The following is an 18,492-nucleotide window of genomic DNA, read 5'->3' on the forward strand; positions in this document are numbered from 1 at the left end:
GGCGGGGCGCGGGAGGAGACGGGGAGCGGGGGCGCTGGAGCAGCGCGGGCCCGCGAACCGGACCTGCTCGGCCTCCTCCTCGGGAGAGCGGGCCCCGGGGTGCCCGGCCGCGAGCCCGGTCCCAGGGGGGCGCCACGGAGGGATCCAGCGCCCCACCCTTCCTCCCCAGCCTCCGGCGCTCCGCTCCAACAAAGGGGCCCGCCCGCGGCGCGGCGCGGGAGGAGGGGCCGGGGCCGCGAGCCGCGCGCTCCGAGTTGTGGAGCCGCCCGGCCCCGGGGCGCAGAGCGGGCGGCCGCCGCCAGCCGCGGGCTTCCTCCCGCCGCGGGGCGAGGCGGAGCCTCGGGCTCCCGAGCCGGCCGGGGAATCACCGGGAGCGGCGCCCCCTCCTTTTGGGTCGTTTCTGCCGACGGGAAACTCTCTAGTGTTTGGCAAACTTGGTGCCCGCGCGCCCGGTCCAGCTTTGCGCTGGGACTGTTTTGTTGTTGGCGGAACTCCTGGGCAGGAAGATTGCACAAGTCAGGCGCCTTTTTAACCGGGTGTCAAAATTCTTTTTTCCATTCGGAACTCGTCTAGGTCTCTAGAGTTCTTTTTTTTTTTTTTTAAAAGTCGCACTACAGAACTCACGTTCGCACCCCCACCCCCGCGATTCCTACGACCCCAACACATCCAGACGAGCCCTGGGCCCGCAGGGCACGGCGGCGGCGGGCAGGCGAGGCGGGCGCGCGGGTCCCGGGAGCAGGTAAGTCCGTGCGCTGTTGAAGCCCCCGCCGGGCGATGGGACCCCAGCTGGGGGAGCGGGGCGCGGGCTGCGGGGAGGCGGACTTCTCTGCGGCTCCTGCGCCCAGGATCGGCGTCCCGAGCTCCTTCTCAACACCGAGGCTAAGATGTCACCAACTTTTGCGTACATACACTTTCCCCGGGACGCGAGCTCTGCTCCGCCGCGGTGGGACAGAGAACGACCGAAACTTGGAGAGAGGAGGAGGTCCTGGGGATCCGTAGGGAAGACCCTCGCCCCCCCCGACAGGTTCCCGGCGGCCTCCTCCCCGCTGGGCTGCGAGAGGCGCGCATCTGCGCCCGGCGCGGCGAGGGGCGCGGGGCCAGTGGTCTCCGGGGCGGGCCGGGGCCCGTCACCCACGCCCAGCCCGGGAAGGCGGGGCCCAGGAGGTGTCCGCTAGGAGCGGGCGGCTTGGTCGGCGGGCAGGGGAGCAGCTCCCAGCCTTCCGCCTGGCAGGAAACGTGTCCGACCTCCGGCGGTTGCTGCTCCCGAGGGTGGGGCTCCGGAGAGGGGACGGTGCGTGGTGCGGAGCCTTGGCATCTCTTTCTGCAACTGGTAAGGTCATTCATGCCCACCTTTGGCCCCGGCTCCCAGGCTCTGGTTGTCCAAGGCCACTTAGAAAAACCAACAAAGCACCCATTTTAGGCTGTGCAAGTTCTAGTAGGCTCGCTGGTAAAAGAATTTCCCCCAAGGCCAGGAAAGGGACTTGTTCTAGGGAAGGAGAAAACCCGCCGGACCTCCTGGCGCCGGACGACCCGCGATTTGTTTTACGTTCAAGTGGAGAGCCCGGGGTCTAACCTGGTCTAAGGGCTTCGCTTTCCGGGATGGTCCGGGGAGAGCCTCCCGTTTCCCAGCCACCGGGTCACCTTGGTCGCCAGGGCCTCGCGGGTCAGTGTCCCACGCGGCTCTCCCGAGGGTCCGTGCAGCGGGTGCCGCCGCCCGAGCGCACGAGCTCCCGGGAGCCCCGGGTGCTGGCGTCGGGGCCAGAGCTTCACCGCCTCGTGGACCGGCGGTGGCACCGCTTAGTAAGTTGCAGCGGCCTCGGGAAGCCGGGCTGGCCCATCCTGGCTGGTGGCAGGTGGGCGCGGGGGACGCGGCCCGCGGAGGAGCGCGGCTCGTGGGCGCTCCAGCTTCCCGAGTTCCAGGCGGCGAGGGCCCCGCGTTACGCAGTCACTTCCCGCCCCCTCCACCCTTATTTATGGGACCCATGAGGCAGCTCTTTAACTCTCCTTTGGGTGTTTACATACAATTTATGGGCCTGTAAACAGTATTAATCACTGTAGTATTAACCTTCCCTGGCAGCGCTTCCCAGAGTGAATGGCAGTTCTTGGCAGTGGGTGGTGCCTTTTACTATGTATCAGGCACAGTGGCAAACTTTCCCCCCCAGCGGCTTCCCTTTCCAGTGTTTCTAGCGAGGGTTTTGGTCCCCAGTGTCAATGAATGAGTATTTTTTACCCAAGGATCAGCATCTCATTTCCATCAAAACTGTACATCGTTGGACATATCCGTATTCTTACAGTGTGTAATTCCCATGTTATTTTAAAATTAAAACATTAGCTTTCCCTTTAAGACCATCTCCTCTCCTGTCACCCCAGGTTGGTTTATTGCCACCGTCATGGCTTCAGGTCCATGGGACAGCCAGACGTGTTCCAAAGAACAGTTGGTGAACGTGGAGTTTAGTGTATTGGTTTCAGTGAGAAGACCTGGCTAACCTTCGCAGAAATCCTTATCGGGGCCCAGAAGCAGAGCAGCCGTAACCAGAAGTTACAGTTTTAAAGGGCTTAAAGCTTCTAAAGCAGCGTACCATTCATTTATTCTGTTTCTCAACCAGCCCTGTGTGGAAAGGGGCCTTCCCTCCATCTCCCAGAGGTGAAGGTGTTAGTGATGAAACTTTGATTCTGTCTCCTGACAGCCAATTATAAGTCGCTGCAGCATTTATCGGTTTAGAAGGAGGTGCTCAACCCTACCACTCGTGGCAACAGGTGGCAGTCGGTGGCTGCCACTGTTTCTCCCGCCTTCCCATTCTCCCCTTGGCCTCTGATCCCCCTTTCTGCTGTATCTTTGTAGCATGTAAGGGATTTTGATCATCAAGAAGGGAAAATTTGAGAAATTATCTTAAGGAGAGTGCCAAAATAAAATATTATAATGAATTTAATTTAATGTGCAAATGAAATAAAGTCCTGTGTAAACAGTTTGCTTTTTTATGGGGTGGGATAGGTCTTTGGAAAGCACTGGAGTGAAGACCTTTTGCTAAGACTGGTTATGGAGAGCATTAGAAATATCTCTCAAAGAGGATAGTTAGTTTTCCAGTAAAGAGAATTTTGTTGGGCAAACCTGACTTTCTATAATAAAATTTTACATCCATTCCTGTGAACAAAGTTTTTGGTTTTTGAATATAATATAGTACACATCAGAATTCAGCAAATCTTTTACAGGTAGGTATTCCCCAAAGGGAACTTAATCTCATAGTAATCCCTAAAGTCTTCACAGTAGTAGAGCAATATAAAAAAATGAAAAAAGTTTTTTATACTCATAAATTTTGTCAGACTGATGATCCACAATCCACACAGTCCTCCCTACTGGAGAGTCAATCATTTAACAATCTATCACTGTTTTATCTGCCTCAAACTCTTAACACAAAATTTTTCTCTAAGATAACTTTGATCTCTTTGTTTTTAGAACATACCCTTTCTCTAACTGATCAGGATAAAAATATAATAATTATTATATGTAACATATTTATATTATAAAGTAATGTGATGTTTCCTTGAATATTATATGTCATAAAGATAATATAGAAAATACTGAATAGTACATACATATGCAAAATGAAATATAAAATAATAATACCATATAATGTGTCCTTAATTTAAAGAATTTAGTTGTCTAATCCTAGCTAGCAGTAAACTCTGGTTCTGACATATGTTGTAATAAGTGAAATATTGTCCATTATTCACAGATTAATACTTGGATGTGTTGACTGTTATATTCCCAGACATGTCAATGATGAGAGAATCATTGATTGGCTGCCTCCGGCAGGCCCCTATCTGGGGATTGAGCCAGCAGCCCAGCCCACAATCCAGGCATGTGCCCCCACCAGGAATCCAACTGCAATCTTCTCAATCACAGGTTGATGCTCAACCACTGAGCCATGCCAGCAGGGCAATGATTATTTAATTCACATTTGGAGTCTACTTAAGGGGCTCTTAGGATAGAGCCCAATTGCTGATTGAATTCTGATTCTGTTTGGGTTTTGGGGGCATTGTGTTATAGAAACTATTAGGGTGATGCTGTACCCTCACATTCTTAAAGAAAAGGTTAGGTATTGAGGATAGAACCCTCAATTCTTTCAATTCTAAAGATGTGTCCAACTAATTAGTTTCTAAAGATTAAAGTTATTTTATTGAGTGATGTCTATACCCAGCAGAATTAATATGATACACCTTCTAAAATGATATAACTATTTAGATTTGTATCTGATTCAGACCATTCCTGAGATCGGACCTGTATATCCAACTGCTTTTTGTTATTTCCACTTAAGTATTTCAGAAGCACCTCACACTCAGCAAATCCAAACTGTATTCATTACTTCTTCCTTCAGTGGCTTATGCTCCAGAGCCCCAGCTCAGTGCATGACTCACCCTCTACCCAGTTGCCCCAGCTGAAGCTGGGCAGTCACTTTGTGCCTTTGTATCCTGAACCTCTCGTATCCATCCAGTTCCCAGATCCTGTGCACCTTCTTTATTCAGTATTTAAATATCCCACACATGCACCTGTTTCTTTCCATCTTCCCTTGTTTAGGCCACAATCATTTCCTGCCTGTAATATTACACTAGAAAGAATATAAACCTAAAACCCCCATATGCTCTTTAACTATATTCCCCACTTAGCGTTTTCCAATATTTCATGTCTCTCTCTCTGCATGTATATGTATACATTTGTACATAGATATAGACGTACAGACATACAGACATATAGATATATAGACATACAATAGACGGATGTATGCTGTCCTGCTTGAACTTCAGTTGAAGATAATATCACACTTAATTGTTAAATATTTCATCATGTGTCTTCTACAATCAAAGGCATATCCTTGTACAAGGACAAAACCATTAACCGATATTCAAGAAGTTTAATGCTGATAAAATAATATTGTCTAATATACAGCCCAAATTCAGATTTTTCAAATTATCCTAAAATGTGTAATTTGAAAAAATTCTGAATTTAATCAAGGATTACCTAATTAAATTCTTCTCACCCTTGAAAACTTGGCTCAAATGTCCCTTCTTCAAGAAAGCCTTCTCTAGTTGCCCAGGGCAGGTTAGATTCCTCTGCTATATGATGATGTTACTCTGTGCTTCTCTGTTGTATGTTTGTAGCATATCAGAAATAATTCATTATATAGTTAATTGCTTTTTGATACTCTTATTCCCATTGCCCAGATCAGTGCCTTTACACATAGTAGGCCCTGAATAAATATTTCCTGAATAAATGGTTACAATATATAACTGTATATGACTATATATATTAAATAAAATATGTATATATGTATTTTTTTCAAGTCAGTACTTTCCCTTTTCTCTTTAGGTATTGATGTCTTAAAGAAAGAAGATTTAGTCAAGTGTTTGGATTTTATTGAAAATCAGCAAAGATGGCCAAGTATGGAGAAGAGGAGGGCAGGCCAGACGACGGGCAGAACGAGTTCAGTGACATCATCAAGTCCAGATCTGGTGAGTAGTGGAAGCCTATGAAAATGATGAGTTTTTATGCATAAACTACATAAAAGACAGGTGGTGTTTTTTTTTTTTTTTGGTGTGTGTGTGTGTGGCTTGTGTAGCACTGTTCTTGTGAGACAGATTTCTTTTGAGAAACATAATTCTGACAAAGGAGTATTATATTGTAAAGGGTAACATAATGTCTCTGAGTGTCCTATCTTAATTTCTCAACCCAATTCAATCTCGTTCTGCGCTGACTGGCATTGCTGGGTGACGCTGTGACCGGCAGCTGAATGCTGTTCATTTATCAGACTAACCTCCTTTAACACAAAAATATAGCTGAGCATTTATTTTTCTCCCTTTCAGCCTATTTTATGAAGTTGAAGGGATTATATGCTTAAAGTAGGAAGTACCAGTGTTTCTGGCAGGATGGACCTTCTGAAGTTTTGCTTTGGTTGCCATATGTCCTTGCCCCGGTTCCTTTTGGTGGCCAGGGCTAGGCCAACAGGTGTCCTACCTTTGCTTTCATTTTTGAAACTTTTTATGGACCTTCTCAAGGTACAGTTTTCACCTAGGTAATCTAATCTAATGAACTAGACCAAGACAGATTAATGGTTTTCATATGAACGTTTAAATTGGGGACCTAAGATACCACCCCCTCCCCCAGTCTTTTTATATAACCGAGTGCTTTTCCACTCTCACTGTTCAAAGGGATCAACTGGGGAGTTTTTAAAAAAATACAGATGCACTGGCTCCTCTCCAGACGTATTGAATAATAATTTCTAGATTTTTAAAAAGCTTCAAATGTAAGTTTGAGACAGGCTGTAAGGGGAGATATTTTTGAGCAGGCTGGGCTTTTTTGAGCTTTGAAAATTACACAGAACTCCGCCCTGGGTGTGAACACTATACTTAAGTAACCTTGAGAGTGGCTCTCAGGTATAAAATTACAACCAGTGTCACTTTAAAATAAAAAAAGGAACATATGGCCTGTTTTGCTCAGTGTACTATCTTTATATTATGTTAGGAGCTTATTTCTTATTATATGAAATGGCAGAAATATGCACTGAAAATAAGCTCTAAATTAATAGACATACATACACATTGAAAATTCACATTTCTTTCTTTGATACTGGTATTGATTGATCGGTAGAGATTTTGGTTATTGCAGTCTTGGCTCTAAATATGTAGCTACTATTATGGAGCTTGAAGGATCTCTTGAGGGTACATTACAGCTTACTATCTTGTTTTAAGGAATGCTCTGATGATGTTTCTTCCTCTAAAATTCTTTTTGTTTTAAATGATTTAGTAATATAATGTACTATGTAGAATAAGGGATTATCAATATCTTCTTAAGAGTAGAATGTATATCTAGAACTATGTAAATGTAACAAAGAAGAAAGTGAAAGTGAGACAGTTGAACATATCCATGCTGGTCAAGTTCCATACATTGTAAGGAGGTATATTCTTAAATAGTTGTCACCCTCTATTACAGTAAGACCTTTGATCTTTATAACTATGTGCTTTACCCATGCCCATAAAAAAATAATTGTATAAGTTTCGAAATACTAAGTGTATATGATGAGTGCACGTAACTTCCAGACTATTCTTTAGATTAAAAATTATCATTTAAAAAGACTTACAATTCCCATAGACTGTTGGGGGACAGTTGGGCAGAAATTGCCACATGTTTTTAACATGTGTATACCAATTGGCCCATTAACTCTATTTTTAGAATTATTTCCTAGAATATACAGAAATGCACAAGCAAGATCCCAGCATTTTTAGAATAGGAATGGTGTAAACACCATAAAAATCCAGTATTGAGGACTGGTTAAGTCATAATTTCCCCAAGTATTGTGAAAAGAGCACAAAGTTCTAATGTGTCATTAAAATAGGGTGCCATGGACAGATAATTTTAGGAGTTAGAGATCAACTTACTGTATTCACTTAGTGTATACACTAAGTGAATCTGAACTGACATAGAGAATCTCATTGGAGTTAATTATATGAGGGTGTACTCATAAAGTAGAAGATTATACATTCATAAAAATGTTATTGATATGTGTATATACATATAGAAATAGGTTCTTGGCATGGTTAAGTAAAAAAATATATGCAATATGAATTCAGTTATGTGCAAATTATTTTTTCGAACAATTTAGCAGATTGTACACTACAATGTTTATAGTGCTACCTTGGCATCTTGGGATTATTATTTTTCTTTTTTGCTCATATGTATTTTCTAAAGTTCTTCAATGAGCCTGTATTACGTGGTTCTTATTTCTAAAGACTCTCAGATTGCTTAGAGTGTTTTAATGCCAAGGATCTGACTGTTACATTTTTTTCCCTTGGTGGCACCTACTTCAAAACACACTGAAAAGTTAGCTGCTGCATAGCTGAGACATGGATCACATTCCTTTGGCTGGATTATGTTGCAAAAGCCAGTAGATACATTTGGATTTGAATGGGCCTGTTAGCCCCAATTCTGCTTTCTGGAAAACACAGTTTTGATTCTTTTAAGGTAAATATTGGTACACAGTGGTAATGTCTTTTGGTATGTCCAAATGTACATTCTGAATAGGGGTTTTTAGTTCAGATTAAGTCAAAGGAATCATCTACATATAAGACATTTCAAAAAAACATCTTTCCTGGACATGTTCTATGCCTAAGTCGTTGCCTTTTCATTGTTTTAAAGGGATGCTTTTCTATAGGAGAATTTCAATTCTAGTCTGCTCCTCTAGGTTTTTTCCTTTTGGGGATTGGATATGGAGGAGGGAGCAAAGATTAGGGTGGGAAAAACTAATGTTGAGAGTAAATTGATTAATCTTTTGGTTTATGAAGATTCCTTCTCCCCCCTCCCCAAATCCTTGAGTTTGGAAGGCTCAAAGCCTGACATAATACAAATATTTGTGCATTTTATATTTAGTTATTGGGATTATTTATATTGCCCTCATTCAGTATTACTTGGCTTTATGATTTGTATGAGGTTTTAAATTTTTTATGTGATTTCCACCTTCTAAACAGACATAGGAAATTATCAAGGGTAGGTGGTGAAATAGTTTCATGGATATATGACACCATACATTTCTTTATGGTTGTGGTACATTTACCTTGGATTTGAGTGAACTTTTGAAGAGAACTTGAAAGAATATGACCTTTAATGATTAAGATCTTGGGGCGAGGTAAACGGAGACCTTTGTTTTCCTAACTTAAAGATACCTAAGCCAAGTTTGTCATCAGCAACTGCGTCTTTGACAGCCTGAATTAGTAGGCTTCAGAAAGCTCACCAAGTAAGTAAATATTTTGAGAGAGTAGGCCAAGGTATAGAGTTGTTTGCTTGTTTGTTTGTTTTTAAAGGGAAACATTGCCAATGGAGTCTGTGATGTGTACATTTCTGCTTGGAACATGTTAAACATGAAATAATAAAATGGTTTGGGATGCATGTCAAGCCGAAGAATATCCTCGTTGCTCCGTCATTCTGTCAGTAGCTAACACGTATTAAAGCTGGTGAGACAGAACAAGCCATCCTTTTCTTGTCAGTTCTGTTGCGGTTTTAACCTAGAGCCTCCTAGCGGGGGTAGATCTCAAGGCTAAAGACAGTGTCACCTGGCTACCTGTGGGGATTTTGACAACCTGGGGATTCGAATCATAGGCTCTCAGATGGGAAGGGCCCTTTGGAATGAGTTAGTCAGGTAGGCGCCCCGCTGTTGCATGATTCAGTGCCTTCTTTAAAGGGCCTTGGGTAGGAAGCCTGAGTGTAACAGTTTTACCGTTTCTTCTTTCCTCTCGACTGGTCCTGGGATCTAACTGCTGAGGGACTTTTAGGGGCAGTATAACCCGGCCGTGCCTCGAGGCGGCTACCCAGCCCCTGCCTGCACACCTCCATGATGGGATCTCCTTGGCGGTGATGAGGAGGAAACTCTAGCAGTTTACATTTATTGAATACAGACTGTGTGCAGATGTGTTGTCAAGAGTCTCATTCTCACAACTACTGTTTTACAAGTGGCAAAAGTGAGCTACCCACACAGAAGTAACTGAACACACTGGCCTGCCTTCCAGTTCTCCAAAGGCCCCGTTTGCCTGTCTCAGGGCCTTTGCACATCCCTTTACACCTGCCTTTGTCTGATGGGCTCCTTGTTATCGTCTAAATTTAGACTTAAATGCCATCTCTGAGAGATCTTCCCAACATATCTTTAGCAAGTAGCTCTCCTTTGCCCGGCTAGAGTGGGTCAGTTGGTCGAGCATCGTCCTGTGCTCTGAAACGTTGCAGGGATTCTCGGTCAGGGCACATACCTGGGTTGAGGGTTTGATCCCCAGTTGGGGAGCATAAAGAAGGCCACCGACTGATGTTTCTCTCTTACTTCGATGTATCTTCCTCTCTCTAAGCATGCCCTTGGGAGAGGAATAAGAAAAGGAAAGGAAAGTAGCTTTCCCAGTCACTCTTGACTGCATCACTCTAGTTAAGTTCCCTCTATATTCTTAACACTATCTGGCACTTTTCTTGTTTTGTGTATTTATTAATGTCCTTCCCACTAGAATTTAATTCCAAAGGTGCAGGGATCAATACATCCCTGAGAGTGAGCCTGGCTCCTAGCTCCTAGTAAGTGATCGATGAATGTTTATTTAATGAAAAAGGCTTACAGAGCTAGAAAGTGCCATATCTGGGGTTAGAGCTCTCAGGTGATCTGACTCCAAAAACCCTGTATTTGATCTCCGCATGGCACCAAGTCTCCTAATTTCGTTGCTTGTGGATAATTCTTCTTCAGTTGGTGCCTAAATCTATCGCTTACAAAATTTTCACAGTATTAATTGGATTTATACATGCCTGTGCCTCTTCCTTTATGGCCTAGGCTGGGACCCTGGGCTGTGAGGTAGAGCTTTCCTGGGCCCCCAGCTGTCCTCATAGCTCTGCCAAGGGAGGGCCAAATTGTAGGAGGTGCGACCTGCAGCTCCCAGACCTGTCCTGGCCTTCCCTGGCTCTGGTCTTTGTCATTCTCTGTGAAGAGTTAGCAAAGGGGAAAATACCAGAGGACAGGCAGTCCTCTGGGTGGAAGGCAGGGAAATTGATAATCTGTTTCTGACGTGCATTCTCCTTTCTCTTTTCTTCCGACTGCCGCTCAAGGCTTTTCACTGGCTGGTGAAAAAAGGTAGTGGATTTCAGATGCACTGCGATTTGGCACAGTTCAAGTCCTGGTCTGATGCCCAGATGGGTATCTGTGGGTTGAAAGAGTTGGTAAGAGATGGGGGAGGGGAGGCAAGAGAAGAGAAGGCCAGTGAAATAAAAAGAAAATGAATTATTTAAGATGGAATATTACACCTGGTTACATTTACAGCAAGCCTGCTAAAAAGGTGCTACATTTACAATAAAGTCAGCTTGCTTAGAAAGAGTCAGCGTTATGAAAATTACGAGGAACATGAGCTTATTTGTTTATCTTTCAGAAGCCTTTCTTTCCGAAGGACGGTGGTTAAGTTGTGTTTAGGGAGTCATTGGGCTGCTTCTTTCTGTTTCATTTAAAGAAATATCTCTGCAGGGATTTTTCTAAAGAGCTTAAGGGACTAAAAATTAGTTTTTGTGTTTTTTTTCCCCTGAAGTTTTGCATGGCTGGCATACCTGTGCTCTGAAGGAAAGTCTTTGAACAGGTTTGGTTTTTTCCATGAGCCCTGGGGATTTGTGGGGAGGGACAAGTAGCCCCGATGGAAATTCAACTCTGACGGAGTCGCGCAGCTATTCTTGTGATGCCTGTAAAATCTCTGTGTTGTTTCCTTGTTACGCTGCTATAATGCAATCAAAGAAAAGTTTCTGGATTAATGTGATTCTCCTGACTTGTTCCTGTGGTTGTGAGAGCTTGGTAGGCGACCCGTTCACGATAGGAAAACGTGAATTGCTAAGAATGTTCTGGGCAGTGGAAGTACATTAATTATATAGACAGAATGGAAAACTCCATTTTATTGAACCTTCATCGGGGCCAGAAGTTTGAACTAGAGGCTGATACGATGATTTTCAGGGAACAAAGGAACATGTGAAGTCATTGAAGCAGTTGTAAATATTAGTTAAAATTTAATCATGAAAGGATGTGCAGGTGGTTTCCTTTCGGATGTACTGGCTAGCTTCCCCCCTCCCCCACCTTAAGCTGGGTGTGGAGGGAGAGATATTTGCTCTATTTTTATTTTTGTATGTCTTAACTGTATAATAACAGACACACTGGAGTCAGTATTTGGAAGGTGAGTTGGTGTGAGTTTTAAATACATGGGAATTTACTCCCCAAGTGATGGCTTGTGGGCTGAGAAATCCTCTCCAGCCCCAGCCCTTCCACTTTGCTGCTTCTGGCCCTGGATGTGCACAGGCCAGCTCCACGGAACCTTCGCACAACCCAGCGCCCGAGGTTTATTTACAGCCGGTGCGGCTTCTCGGTCAGAAGCTTGCACTCCTGGCCTAGTGAAACCTCACATCAGTTTTGAGAATTCAGTGTCTTCAAAAAAAAAAAGAAAAATCAATTCTGTCTATTACAGCCATTGAGCTCAAAGTGTAAAGTGTGAGTAACATTTCATAGGTGAATGTTCTCAAATAGGCTTTTTTTGGTGGGTGGGTGGCTGGCTAGTTCTTTTGATTTCTGTCTCGTTCAGTAATTTTTGCATTTAATTATGAAGCAAAACTTTTTTGAAAGGGCAGAAAAAAACACATAATCACATTTCTGAGTAGCAGGGGAATCCAATAAAAATAATCACTTTATGTCCCTAAATTGGTACAACTTTGCAATCAATACAGGTACTATAACTGGAAAAGTATTATCTGTTTAGATCTTCTCTAATTCCATGATGTTAATACTTGCAAATTTCTTCTATTCCATTTTCTTGTTAAGATTTTGGTATGATCTTTATGTGAAGAGACTGTGTGTGTGGGGGTGGGCATAGCATTTTGAGGTTGAAACTAATTGGTTGGTTCTCTTGCCCTTCATACGTTGTGTGTGAATCATGTCAACATTAACTCAGTAGTTACATAGATGTATGCATATGCTTTCCTTCTGAAAGTCAGGTTTTGGGCTCATTCCACGTGGAGTTTCTAGCCCGGGCTGCATGTCACAACCACCCTTGGGATTCCGCCTCAGTCATGTGAGCAGGTCCCCGGCATCTGGAGTTTTAACAAGCTCCTCGGGTTATTCTGTTTATTGCCATTGAGTGATGGACGAAGGAGGCAGGTTTAAGGCTCCCGGAACGAAAGAGAGTGAGTGGTCTGTGCATTTCTGAGGAGCAAGGAGAGCTCCAGGCAAATGGTCAAGATTATTTCTACGTGTAAACACTTCCCTTTAAGCAACTGCAAAAGGAAGCAGATATCTTGGTATAGGATTTTTTTTCCCTTTTGTCTTGTGTTTTGAGGAGTTTGGGTTGTGCTGAGCAAAGGTGAACCTGTGGAAAGTGGGCCAGGAGAGTGAAGGCACTTGGTGCATTCTTACTGTGGCCCATTGAGCCCGAAGATCATACTGGAATATTCAGCGCTGAAATATTCCTTCATTGAGCCCCTGTGCTGGATGGCTTGCTTTGTTTCCTGTGCTCAGTTGCTTGTTTTCTTCACCCCCACTTCCTCTCCCCCCCATGCTTACCCTGTCCCCCCCATCTACACTCTGATCATGAGGCAGAACCCATCTCTCACTCCTGTTCGCTCTTTGTTTCTATTTTTTGGCTCTGTTTGCTTGTGTATGGGTATATGCTTTCCTAATTTGACTTTCCGATGCCAGAGGTAGCTTAGTCTCCACAGACTAAGCTCTGTAAAGGCTTACAGTGTACTTTCACGATTTAAAAAAATCAGGTGTGCTTCTATACACACCTTGTTCACTTAGCAAATGGCTATTGTTCACTCCTTTTGCTAGATGATGGGCTCAGTGGTGAGTAAGGTGTGTGTCTGTCAGTTCCTAAGGTGCTCTCAGGCTCCTGGGGCAGAGAGGCACCAATAGACATCCCTGCACAACAGCAGCGTGGTATACACAAGGCCGTGGGGACACCGAAGGTGGAAGGACAGGTTCTTGCCTTGGTGGGAATGAGGGGCTGGTTAGAGAGGACCCTAAGAGGGGGGAATTGAAGGTATGCCTTGAAGGATGCGTAGGAGACAGCTATGGGGACAGTGAAGGAAGGGCACTTGCAGGAGAGCAATGCATTTTGAGTCCTTACCTGGTAGGTGAGTGTGGCTGGGGTTTGGCAGGGGATGGGAAAGGTTGGGCCAGATTTGAAAGCTCTTTTGAAACAGGCCAAGAGGTGTGATCTTTTCTCTGTAGGGAGTCACTACAGGGCTTGAAGTGTGTTAATGACAAGCTCCCTACTGCTTTTCAGAAAGATGACTTGGTCGGCAGTATGAAGGATACATTTAGAAGGGAGCAGGGTTGGAGGGAGGCAGGGAGCAGGTAAGAGCTGAGAAAGTAATTGAGGTTAGAGATGCTGGGACCTTGGACCAGCGTGGCGCAGGTGCAGAAGGAGGAGGCAGAAGGCTCTGAAAGATGGTTGGCAGTGAGTCACAACACATCTAAAGCCTCATGGTGCACTTGACCTGCATGGGATTTGTTTTATGTTTTTTAATCAGAAGTATAGCTTTTCAAATCATGTTGTAATTCAGATTCTTAACACTTTCAGTTATTAGCTCTTCCTCCTGAAATAATTGTCTTAACTTGATTAGTTTCTTAACATTTTATTTATTTATTTGTTTGTTTATTTTAAAAACATATCTTTATTGATTTCAGAGAGAGGAAGGGAAAGGGAGAGATAGAAACATCAATGATGAGAGAGTTGTCATTGATCAGCTGCCCCCTGCAAGCCCCCAACTGGGGATCTAGTCCGCAACCCGGGCATTTGCCCTGATCGGGAATCGAACTGCTATCTTCTGGATCCTAGGTTGATGCTCAGCCACTGAGACCCTCCGGCCAGGTGTTATTTTATTTTTTTAATGCTCACCTGAGGATATTTTTTCCATTGCTTTTCAGAGAAAGTGGAAGGGGGGGGAGAGAGAGAGAGAGAGAAAGAGAGAGTGAGAGAGAGGAACACTGATGTGAGACACATTGATTGGTTGCCGTCTGCACGCACCCCAACCAGGACCAGGGATCGAGCCTGCAGCTGTGGTACATGCCCTTGGCTGGAATTGAACTGAGACCCTTCAGGCCCCAGGCTGATTCTCTAACCACTGAGCCAAACCAGCTAGGGCTACTGCTGTTTTTCTACATTGCCTCTTGGTCACTTTATTTAGGAAAACTTACATTGAATTAAGTCTCAATAGCATTTGTATTTTTTCTACATAATATTCTGAAAGAAAGGTCATACTTCAGGGCAAAAAAAGTAGATTAATTAAAATGAGAGAAAAAAGAAATTTACTCATGTTTATTTAGTACAATATAAAAATTCTTTGAAATGGTAGCAAAGAAAGGTAATATTCATCTCATCTAAAAGTGAAAATAGTAGTCTTGGGCAGCTAAAAGAAAATATATGTGCAAATAAAGCCTGGAAAACTATTTCAGAGGGTCTTTAATCGCATAGATGTTTCATGTGATGCTGTGAATGTAATGTCACTATAATTTCAGATAGGATGAGAAAATGCAGATTAAAATAAATTAAGAACAGATATTGAGAGATACCTCTTCATTAACGGAATAATTAAGTGATGGGAAGGTCAGAGTTCAGTAGATAAAGCTGGGCTGCTAAGACGTCATAATTATTCAGGTAACATGCTTTTTGTAATGTGAGGCTCTACTGTGGAGATTTGGGGAACTGAGGAAAGAAGAGGCTGTTATTGTCATGTTGTTTATCTTTTAAGTTCCATCTTTGAAATCGTTATATCCAGTAGGCTAACTTTAAATTCTAGTATATAAGCCAAGTATTCCAGAATGGTAGTCCCCTTGACTTTTAAGAATACAAATGGTCTCATCAGAAAACACTGTGTTGCTGAGGTGTTCGAAACATCACATTTTTTATTTGACCGGTTTAATTGGCGGTCTTGGCTGTGAATCTACCTTTTGTTAAGATTCAGCTTTATCTTAAGCAGTGGCAGTCATCAAGGAAGGACTTCATTTGTCCGTCTCTATCTGTATCTATGTCTGTCTGTCTATCTGTCTCTATCTGTCTGTCCGTCTACCTACCTACCTACCTATCTGTCTGGCCTATTTGTAGAAGACGTTTTGAATGGCATTTTGTTACATTTCTCCTAACATGTATCATGCTGTCGGATCAGCACAGGTTCCAGTTGTCAGGTGTCTTTCATCTAGAGAGGGCAGTTGCAAAGTTTTTAAGTAAGTGAATTAAATAAGCAGTTACACAGTTTTAAAAAGTAAAACAGCACAGGATGCTGTGTGAGCCCCTGGAAGGATAGCTGATGTGGAGGGGATCTCAGGAACGGCATCTTTGAAGATGGATATGTACGATAGCATCGATACCATCGGAAGAATGAATACAAATTAGAGAAAGGGTGGAGAGGTGGAGGACTGTTAAGACTGAGGGAAAAGGCTGGAAAGTTTAGCTTAGACCAGCAATTGAAGAGTATAGTAAGCCGCAGCCAGGAGTTTCGATTGTATCCTAAAGGGTAACTCTGAAAGGTTTTTTGTTTTGTTTTTTAAATATAAAATGTTAATTTTAATATTATTAAAAAATAATATAAATAAACATACAGGAAATGATATACCAGACATATGTGTGCCCTCATTTGAAATTTATCAGCTATTAATATTTTGACATACTTGCTTAGATCATATTTTAAAGAGCCAATGATCTCAGCAAGGGTCAATCTTAAAAACAGTTTTGAATGTAAACAAAAATCAAGCTGCAGAATTCATTGAATGGAACCACATAGAAAGTCCAAATACCTACAGAAATTACTATGCAATGTTTATGTATTCATAAATACTTCCTAAAATACAAACGGCTCAGCTGGCAGCACTTCCAGCTGCTGAGGGAATGAATGCAAGTGTTGCCTCCGTCCTGCAGGGCAAGTCTCTGCTGTGCACCCCCTACAATGATGTACATCGTGTCCTTTTACTGTTATCTGTGTGCATGCTTGAAATATTTCCTATTTTTTCAAACCTGAGCATTAAAATAAATCCTTCCAATGTCTAGGTAATTCTCACACTACTCCAACACACACACACTCAACATCAACCCCAATTCTAATATCAGGTCACATATTTACTGTGGGCTTTTTTTTCCCCCCTCTGGCAACTGGAGATGCTGCCTTCAAGAGGCTTTAAGTAGCCCGGCCAGGCGGGGCTCAGCAGTTGAGTGTCCACCTAGGATCCAGGAGATCGTGGTTGGATCCCCCGTCAGGGCACATGCCCGGGGTGCGGGCGCGATCCTCAGTCTGGGGCATGCAGAAGGCAGCCCATCAATGACTCTCATCATTGATGCCTCTCTCTCTCTCCTCTCCCTTCCTCTCTCTGAAATCAATAAAGATATATTAAAAAAAAAAAAAAGAGAGGCTTTAAGCAGAGGGCTGATCTGATCAGATAGTCTCTTCAGGAGAAGAGGTGACTTGGGTTGGGACGGGTGATAGGGCAAGGCTGGGGCCTGAAGGGCCGCTGTGTGACTGTCACCGTCGAAGGGTAAGTGGCACTGTCCACCTGAACCGAGGCGTGGTGGCTGGGATGGAGGAGAGGGGAGTTGGAAGGCCTTAGGTAGGAGATGGATGTGATGGGACACAGCGGCCAGGCAGAAGGCTGCTTGCCAACGCATCACCTGGCGGAGGAAGCCTGTCTACGTGTTTTCCTCGGTAACCCATGGCGCTGTTTTAAACATATCCTTAACATTTCTCAAAATTGCATCAAGAACTGTTTTATTTCTCTTTGTATTTTCTGAGAGTTTTGACTGCCCTTAGAATGAGCATCTGGAGAAAGGGGACTGTAAAGTGGTAGATTGTGGCCGTGGAAGATGAGGAGCTAAGAAGTGGCTTTTGGTTTTTAGTATTTTTATCCCCGAGAGTCACAGGAAGCCGACTTGCAGATGTTATGCTAGCTCACCTGGCCGGCTTGGGGAGGGATGGAGGGGGTTGTTGAGAAATGCATGCAATATGTAAAATTTTTTTTTACATGTGTGCCTCTGCGTATTTTCTGGAAAAGGTGTGCACAGTTTTCATTATATTTTCAAAGGAGGTAGTGATCCATCAAAAGTCGGGTCTTATTAGGATTGTGTCTCTTGTGGAGTTCCCGTCTTTTCTGATGGAAATTAACTTGGCTGTCTGATAGTCTGGCATGAGTTTAGGGTCCCACACTCTTGCCACAACCCAAATTCTGAACCTTATGTTGCCTCTGTGGTCTCGGAGCCATTGGAACAAAAGGCCTGATTGCTAGAATCAGCGTGGGTAGACACAAGTTTGAAGGGCATAATTTCTGATCACGTTTGACCCAGTTTTGCATGTAATGAATTTTTATCTGTTGATGAACCTTTCCCTTTTGTTGCTAAAAGTGGCAAATAATCAGACATAAATTACTAATTAACAATCTGGTTTAGATTTTTTTTTTTTAAATTAATGGAACCTGTGCTTCATCAAGCTCTGGTGGAGTGGGTATCACATGCTTTATTTTTCCTTACACCAAAGGTAATTTGTTTCTCAAAAATGTTGATGTGTTTGTCATTTGAAAATAGGCCAGTCAGTCTCTCCTTTACTCATGGAGTGATAAGAGTAATGGTTCACCTGCTCCGTGATGGCCTCCCCTGCACCTCTTCTCTCCACCCCTCTCTCACTCCCAGAGAGATCAGTGGTGTTCGTTCCCCTTGCTCCTCATATCATGCCTGGATCAGACCCTCTCCATGTCATCAGATTGTATCGCCAACTCAACGTCATTGTTGAGAAGCCATTCTGTCCCCTGTTTCCCCATCACTCTAATTTCTCCGAGATTTTAGCTCCTGGTTCACTGTCACTCTCTCTCAAAGTTACTTTTGTTTTAGTGATTTCAATATAAGCATAGATCATCCTAACGCTCTACTCTCTCAGTTTTTGAACTTCTCTTGGCCAACCACGTCATCTCTGAAGGCTGCAGC

The 18,492-nt window shown here is 43.7% G+C and overlaps 1 protein-coding gene across 2 annotated transcripts in view; it reads left to right on the top strand.

Annotated features, from left to right (window-relative positions):
- Nucleotides 1-223: 223 nt before the first annotated feature.
- The window catches only part of UTRN (utrophin), a 398,636-nt gene continuing 380,367 nt past the window's right edge, over nucleotides 224-18,492 (top strand). The window contains exons 1-2 of one of the 2 annotated variants that reach the window (XM_081141495.1): nucleotides 224-739; nucleotides 5,366-5,508. In XM_081141495.1, the coding sequence (XP_080997621.1) occupies nucleotides 5,430-5,508 (79 nt within the window). In that variant the 5' untranslated portion in view covers nucleotides 224-739; nucleotides 5,366-5,429. Of the gene's footprint in view, nucleotides 740-1,144; nucleotides 1,331-5,365; nucleotides 5,509-18,492 lie in introns of those variants that run through there. The other variant, XM_081141496.1, reaches the window with a different exon arrangement.

This window comes from Miniopterus schreibersii, assembly GCF_964146895.1.
Source record: "Miniopterus schreibersii genome assembly, chromosome: 6".
In the NCBI taxonomy this organism is placed as follows: domain Eukaryota; kingdom Metazoa; phylum Chordata; class Mammalia; order Chiroptera; family Miniopteridae; genus Miniopterus; species Miniopterus schreibersii.